The sequence below is a fragment of the Plecotus auritus genome, assembly GCF_963455305.1.
Source record: "Plecotus auritus genome assembly, chromosome: 8".
NCBI lineage: Eukaryota > Metazoa > Chordata > Mammalia > Chiroptera > Vespertilionidae > Plecotus > Plecotus auritus.
The window spans coordinates 93,625,650-93,633,751 of record NC_137782.1 but is presented as its reverse complement, the minus strand read 5'-3'; the positions used below and the strand labels follow the sequence as shown (position 1 = coordinate 93,633,751).

Sequence of the window (8,102 nt, the reverse complement as noted above, 5' to 3'; positions counted from 1 at the left end):
GGGGTAGGCCCTCCATGTAAAATACAGACTTAGGGAAGCGTCTAGGAGGGGACACCCCAAATTGCCAAAAGATGTGTGTGTGGGAGGGGGGGCTCTTACATAATATTTCAACATCTTTTTACACCAGAAGGTGTTCTTGGCATTTGAGTAATTAAAACTTAATGAAACAAAAGTACCTCTTCGTACTCGCGAGCCGCGCCTCCCCACAGCCGGCGGCCCCTGGGGCAGCAGACAATGGGTGTGGATTCGCCCGGGGCCCTGCGGGCTGGGACTTCACACTGGTCCGGGACTCGTATTTACATGACAAGAGCGTTTATCGGAGCTGCCCGGGGCGTGTCTACGGGATCTCCGGGTTTCCCAGCCTACCTCCTTGGGATCGGGTTAAAGTGCGCCGGGGGCGAAGTGGGCTGGGGGCCTCGTGGGGCTGCAAACCTGGAGGTGGGGAGTTTCCTGCGAAATCAGATAATGGGTGATCTGGAGTTCTCCCCCTTCTCTAATTCCCCTGCCCTGAGCCCCAGGAACCTCATGCTCCTTTGGGGGACCCAGGCTTCCTCCCAAACTCTAGGTCAAGAACCCGCCGGGCCGAGGGGGCGGGGAATGCACCCGGCAGTGCGGCTAAACCGAGTCTCCCTTTCCCCGGGCCGGGGTGTGCAGGGCAGGGGTCCCAAACCGACCCCGTTGGAAAGGGGACCGAACGCCCCTCAGCTGCGCGGGTCCCGGTTCTTTGCGGGCCGCCTCACTCTGGCCCTTTAAGAACCCGCCCCCTTCCCAGTCACCCCGCCCCGCGGCCCGGGGAGGGGATGCGGGGGAACCTCGGCGGGGATTGGCGCAGCGCGCGCCCCCTCCCCGGCCCCCGCGCGGTGGGAACCGGCAGCCCCGTCTAGCGCTGACGTCAGACCGTCTGCCTGCCTCCGACCGCGGTCTCGGAGCGAAACCCGATCTCCTTGGACTTGAATGAGGAGGAGGCGGCGGCGGCGAAGGAGGCGCTCGGCTGGGGGAAGCCAGCAGCAGAGGCTAAGCCCCGGCGGCAGCGCGCGCCCCGGCTGCCAGCCCATTTCCCGGACGCCACCCGCGGGCACTGTCGACGCTCCGGGGACTGCGGAGGGGCGGCCGGGGGTAGCAGGGGACCGCGGCCCCGCGCACTGAGTCCCGCGGCGCCCCGGAAACTTGGCGGCGTCCCGAGCCCGGCGAGCCGGGGCGCGCCTTCCCCGCCGCACGCCTCCTGCATGCGGGGCCCGAGCACCGGGCGTCGGCCGGAGCTCCCCCAGGCCGCCCCCGCGCACCTCGTACCCCGCGCCGCGCCGCCACGCTGTCCATGCACCGCTTGATGGGGGTCAACAGCACCGCCACCGCCGCCGCCGCTGGGCAGCCCAATGTCTCCTGCACGTGCAACTGCAAACGCTCTTTGTTCCAGAGCATGGAGATCAGTGAGTGACCCCGCGCCCCCCTCCCCGGAGGCCCCATCGGGCTCAGACCCCGAGTCAAGGCGCAGCTGCGGGCGGGGACCCGGGCTGTGCGCGCCCCCTCGGGCCATGAGCCCTGCGCCCCGGCTGCGCCCGCCGCGCCCCGGGCGCGCCCTCCCGGCTCGCGGCAGCTGGCGGCCGGCCCGGCTTTGTCCCGCGGCGTTGCGAGCCTGGCACGGCCCCCGCTGCCCGCGCCCTGCCCGCAGGGACTCGGACCCGGGACCGAGTGGTAGAGGGCGGCGGGGCGCCCGGCGAGAGATAGCTGGGGTGGATGCGTGAAGTTTCCATTTTATTTCCCTAAGGGGCAGTCGCGTTGGAGCAATTAGGCCGGCTCTATATCAACTTTGGCTGGGAGGGGGGTGGCGGGCATGTGAGACACTGTCTGGCCTGCTAGGTGTCTGGGGCTCCGAGAGGCTGTCTGGAGTGCGCGTGGCACTGTGTGTCTCGGTCTCTGTAAGTGGGTTTCTGTGCGTTTATGGAGTGTGCGTCTCTGTGTATGTCTGTGTGTCTGAGTCGCGGTCTGTCCCAGGAGTACGTGTTTGCGAGTCTTCTTAGGTCTGTGTCGGGCTGGGTGCCTCTCTTGGGGGTCTGGGGACCGCTTGTGTCCAGGTGTCTGGATCCAGGGCTCGCGCTGGTGGGTCTAGCCCAGCCGTGGATCCCGAGTATGTGTGTCATTGTGTGAGTGTCTGTCCCCGACGTACCTATAAATATCCTGTCTGGACAGCTTGGCTCAGTCAGACTGGGACGATGGTTACAAATGAGTCAAAGTTTGGGGCTGTTTGTGTTTGGGATTGCCTTGCCCTGACAGGGGGAGGTAGAGGGGAGGGTAGGAAGGGGGGTGTTTGAAGCTCAGCCTGATTTGTCCTGTACTTTCCTCCTATAGCCCACCCAGGTGGAGGTATAGTTGGATGGGGAATTGACTGCCACCCCCTGGGGCCTGTTTTCTAGCCAACACCCCTCCCCCAACCACCCTTTTGAGGACCTCTTGCCTCTCTGAACTTCATTTCCCCATCTTCGCCCCTGGACACCTCAGGCGAGGGGGCACACAGCCCTCTGCATGGCCAGCCTTCCAGCTGGGACCAGGAGCCAAGAGGCAGCTGCCACCGAGCCAGGGCAGTCACTAGGTGACTCATAAGCCAGTTTCCAAAGGCGGCTGCCACAGCTTTCGGCCCCTGAGCCTGTACAGTGAGGCTCAAGAGGTAAAAATAACCCATGACCGGCCCTCCTGGGGCAGGCTGGCGGGCTTGGGTGGTGGGTTCACCTCGCCCCACTCCCTCCAGTCAATTGAAAGCCTTGCTCTCCCTCCCCCAGCTGCCCTGCGCCAGGACAGCTATGTGCCAGGAGGACCTGCCTGGAGCCAGCGTTTTCGGAATTGAGTTGCATTTAAACCAGATTGCTTCCCAAAGGCCCTTTGTGAACTCAGGAGGCTAATGAAATGCACGAGGATATTATTAAAATATGTTTGCACATGTTTGGAGTCTCCCAGTGCTAAATGGATTGCTGCTTAAGTCCCCTCCATGCCTTGTTTTTACCTCCTCCTTCTGTAAAGCTGCTTGGGGGACCTCCCTCCTGCCCAAGGGATCCACGTTGTGTTGAACTTGTCATCTTGAGGGCTGGGCTCTGTCTGACACTCTGCTCTTGTCCATCTTTTGGGTACAGGACTTAAAGGCACTCGTTCTTATTTCTGCCCCTTCTTTGGCTAATATTTCGACTGACACTAAGGTGTCAGTAAACCCATGGCCTGCAGGGACCCTTGAGGGTAGCATCCAGAACCCTGGCCTGTGGCGCTGAACTGGCCCAGGGCGGCCCATTACTCGCCTGTACTTTTTACACAGGGCCCCCTGCTTATGGAAAGAAAGCCCAGGGCGGAGGAAGCAGCTTTAAAACCAGGTATAATGTAACAGTTTGTTGCAAGTGCTAATCAGATTTCAGTCAAGGGTCTGCTGAGGAAGCCCGAGGGCCTGGAGTCTCTTTATACAAAGAGATGGAAGGAAGGAAGAATGGAAAGATTGAAGAGTGGATAGAAGCTGAGCAGTGGCCACTGGGTAGTTCACACAACAGCGCTGGGCCTGCCGGGCAGCATTCAGGTGGCTCTTCTATGAGAGGGGATTGCCCTTGTTAGGGCCTTTAAGCCACCTGGGCCCCAGGTTCCTCACCTGATAAAAGTGACCATGAGGTTGAAATTCTGCCATCTTTCAAGATGGGGCCCCTGCCCTCCGAGCTCTGCCTGGAGGCTTCCGTGTCAGAAGTGGTTCTGCTCCAGTAGTACTGGGTCTTCCGTGGGGTCTTTAGTGGCCCCATTTTCAGCCCTGGGAGTAGCTGTGGCCCGCTCAGGATCCATGCCATCATTTCTAGATGAGGGGAGGTGGCAATGGAAAGCTTCGCCCCAGGTCCCCCACCCACCAGACCCCGACCAGGCTTATTTCTGGTGGAGTGCACACACTGTCCCTTGAATTTGGAACTTGGGCTCCAGAGTAGGCCCACCTTGAACTTGGGGGGCTGGAAGGAATCTGTGGCATCCCTTTTGCAGCATGGAGGGAGAGGGATTGCGGCGGGGGTGTCCTGAGGCCAGACAGCTGGAATGGGCTTGACTTGACTTTAACAAGATGCTCCATCTTTTCTGAGAGTCGAGAATCTGATGGCAGTTCGCTGTTCCCAAAACACAGTCCACAAAAAACGCGCCACTCTTTAAAAGGCAGGGGTCTTGAGATTAAAAGCCGCGGGCTCAAGTGACAACCCACCAAGATGGCAGCCAGGGAGGGGGTTCATTGCGCTTTCTTTGAGAAGGATTTCTCCTGGTACGATTTTTTTCTTGGCGTTCTTGTTGACCTCTTTTCTGTGTCTCTTAGAAATGACCCTGTCTTTCACCCGCTTCTGCTCTTAGGGGCAGATAGAAGCTGACTGCTCTCTGGGCAGACTGAATTGTCTGCCATACAGCTGCTGGCTCTTGTGACAACATTTCTTGAGGGCCCTGGGAGGCGCCCCCGGCACCCCTGCGGGCAGATCTGCTTGGCAGTTTGGGTTTTTAACACCATCGGAGTCTATGAGTCTCTGATTCCTCTTCTCTAGCTGGTTCCAAACCAGTAGTCCAACACAGCTTTCAGAACGCAGGGCGCCCAGTGTTCTTATGGTTCTCGTGACACGCGCTGTACCGTTGAACACTGAAGTCCCCGTGTCTCAGCCTGGCACTAGGACACCCTGGGCCAGATGATTCCTTTTGGGAGGGAGGGGGAGGTGGTCCTGTGTGCTGAGGTTTGGCAGCTTCTCTGGCCCGTCCCCACTGATGCCAGTAAGAGTAGCTTCTATTCCCCCCACCAAGTGTAAGAACCCAAACTACCTGCAGACTTTGCCCAATGCCCCAGACAGGGCCCCTGGCTGAGACCCAGGCTCTAATCGGTCTTGGTTTCTGCGGGGGTGGGGGCAGGAGGGCAGATCTGAGTTGCCAGATCCCCTGTCCCCTCAGAAGTCAGTCTCTATGAAGACTGCCTCGCTCTCCAGTTTGGCGCCTATTGTGTGGGAAGGGCTGGGGCTCCCTCTGGATGAAGGTCCAGTTTCCATCCTGGGTTTGCGTTTCTTGGGAGGAGAGGCTCCGGCATCTGTGGAAAGTGGGTATTTCAGGATTTGGGTTAATCTTGGTGCTGAGGGCCCGCTGTGCCCTCAGTGGGCCCTCTCAGCAGGGCTTTTCAACCCATAGCATTTTACGGCTGATCTTAGCTTGAGGTGCGATTAGGGGTTGAGTTTTGGCGGGACCTCAGGTTGGGCAGGAGGTCTGGGTTAAGCCAGCTACACTGCCCCGCGAGGCCCAGGATCAGGGAGGGCTTAGTCTTATCAAGACAGAAGATGTAATTGCTCCTGCTACACAAGTGCCCCCACATGCCTGCCCACATATACATGCATACCCGTGTGTGCACACTCCCATGTGCCTGCACCCATACCCACGCACACATACATGCACACACACACTCCTCTCGGCCTTTCCTGCCAGCTTCTCTTTGGGTGTGGATGGTTACTTCTCCTGGGCACGTAGGAAAAGAAATGGGGAGAAAGTGCACACACATCTCCCCCTAAGAGCTGTGCCATTGTATGCACTCTCCCTTCGAGAGAAAGGGGAATGGAGTGACATGAGGAGCCACCTGGAGAGGAGGCTGCTGGGAGGGTCCTGCGGGGGCTGCTGGCCTTTAGTGCAGGAGCATGCACGTGCCCCAGTGCCCGAGAGCTGCCGCTCAGGTGCACCCGGGTGGCTGCCCCGCCCCGGGGTTTTAAACGTTATGGTTTGTTCAAATGTAAGAAAGGGTTTGAGAGGAGGGTCCTGGTGGTGGGGCCCAAACCAGAGGGTCTGGGCGGCTTTTTGTTTCAGGTATCATCTCCCAGAGACAAGTTTGCAGGCAGCTTGGCAGCGGGGATCCTGCCCAAAGAGAGGCCGCTGTTTCACATTGGATTTGGGAGCTGTGTGCACGTGTGGATGGAAGGAGAGCAAAGCTGAGGGCCCATCTTGTGCTTTTTAAAAGATGTCGTGTGCACGCACGCGTGTTTGTATGTGCATGTGTGTGTGTGTGTGTGCGTGTGCACACACATATTGAGGGACACACGTTGGGCTGTGCTGGTGTGCCCACTTCCCTGAGTGTGCCTGTGGAGCAGCGGGGCACAGCCTGTGCACCGGGGCTCCCCGAGCCGGGAGCGTGGTCCCCGTGACGAGAGCCGTTTTCTCTGGCATGGCTGCAGAGGACAGGGTCTGCCCCCAGGGGCCCGGCTGCTTGGCTCACCATTGCCACCTGGACCCCATGTGGCCAGATCTTTCAGTTCCAGGGACCTGGACAGCTAGATTTTGATGTAAAACTGGGGTTTTCAGTACTGTCAATAGCCTACTTTTCTTACTATGAGGGCCCACACCTGTCCGCACACCCGGTGAAGCCTGTGTGCTAGTCGATTAAGAGTGTGATGTGGGGCCAGAGGAATCAAGGCCCAACTCAGTTCCAAAACTCACTGGCTGCATCACTTGTCCAGTCTGTAAAGTGGGATAACAGCAGCCTGGGTGCTGGGGTGCTGTGAATAAGCAGGCCTCAGGGCGCCCGTGTCTGCACTGCTGCCCTTCCCCCTCGGGGCGGGCCACACCCCTCTGCGAAGTCATGACAACTGCGTATTGACAGTCAGCCTAGCCTTGCTAAACCGTGACACCTCGGGGTCTCATCAGGGCCTTGTCAGCCTCTGGCAAGAAGTGCTTGTCACCAAGCTGGGAAAGTTCTGGAATGGCTTGCCCACCCGAGCGGGGGCTTCAGACCCTGGCTTGTGCCTCAAACTGTTTGGGGCATTGCCAAGCTTTCGGAGAGCCACAGAACGGCTTCTCTCTTCTGTTTCCAGGGTGACTGATGGGTTTTTGCTTCCACTCCCTTTCCTATTTGGATACAGAGAGCTTATTATGTGCCAGGTACTAGTGATGCATTTTTCTCAATCTTCAAAACACCACTGTGAGTGAGCTATTGCTAGCACCAATTTGCAGATGCAAAAACAGGATCAGAGAGGGTTAGACACTTGCTGCAGGTCACACAGCCAGGAACTGATGCTCTGTTGCGATTCAAACCTAAGCTCCCTACTCCCAGGATGTCTTTCCCATGAGGCCACACTGCCTCTCCAAGCTTCAGCGTGTTCGACTTGTCAGACTTGACATTACAGTGGTGTTTTCGATTGTGGCCTAAGACCAAAACCCGTGTTGGACCTGCCTTCAGGGAGGAACGCTAACAGACCTCAGAGCTCGAGGTTGCGTCTGATGCCACGCTGGCTGTTCCAAGTGCTTTTCCAGGTGCTCCGAGCCATCTGGGGACATCAGCAGCAAAGCCCTGCAGTCCCAGGGCTGCCGTTCAGTGAGGACACAGAAGACATGAGCTTGTTTCAGGGAAGGGCTGAGACCCCCAGCTCCCAGACTGGCCATCCTGTTTGGGCCCCCGAAGCCCCCGTGAGTCTCTCTGTGGGACCTGCCGCACAGTATTGAGCACTGTGTGATTAGTGTGCCATACCCGTTCCCTCTGGTCACCCAGCATGAGATGCCCCCAGCCTGGCAGATAACTCATATGTGTAGGAGGAAGGGAGAAAGTGGGCAGGGCAGGCTGATGGGCTCAGAAGATTCCAGATAGGAGAGGAGGTAGTCAAGATACAGACTGAAAACCGTCCTTTTTTGGGTTTGGACAAGGGTCCCTCGGGCGGAATCCCTCCGGGCCTCCACTGCCCCTCTGTGCAATGGTCCTCACAGGTTGCGGGACAGGAGCCTGAGCACTGATAGCACCCCGGCACAGAGGAGTAATGTGGGTGCGCCACTCCTCGGGCAGGAAGCTGTGCCTGAGCCTCCGGACCCATGGGAAGTGCGCGGCACCGAGATGCCCACAGCCCCATTGGCAGGAAGAGGTCCAGCTTCTCAGGGTCGCTGCAGTGTTGGTCAGAGCATCAGAGTAACCAAAAGGCACCGCCAGGGCCTGTCCTCGCCCCACAGGGAGAGTTTCTGGTGATTCTGTTCCACACACACTTGCCCCGGACTTGGAGCATCATTCGCTTACTCTCCTACCCGTTGGCACCCCGGGTGGAGCTGCATTTGCTCTGATGTGATGTGATGGTGAGATGCCCCGTGCTGAAAGGGGTTAGGCAGGCACG

At 58.8% G+C, this 8,102-nt stretch overlaps 1 protein-coding gene across 1 annotated transcript in view; it reads left to right on the top strand.

Annotated features, from left to right (window-relative positions):
* Positions 1-875: 875 nt before the first annotated feature.
* The window catches only part of PMEPA1 (prostate transmembrane protein, androgen induced 1), a 53,528-nt gene continuing 46,301 nt past the window's right edge, over positions 876-8,102 (top strand). The window contains exon 1 of the mRNA XM_080684565.1: positions 876-1,427. Within this exon, the coding sequence (XP_080540691.1) occupies positions 1,316-1,427 (112 nt within the window). The 5' untranslated portion in view covers positions 876-1,315. The remainder of the gene's footprint in view (positions 1,428-8,102) is intronic.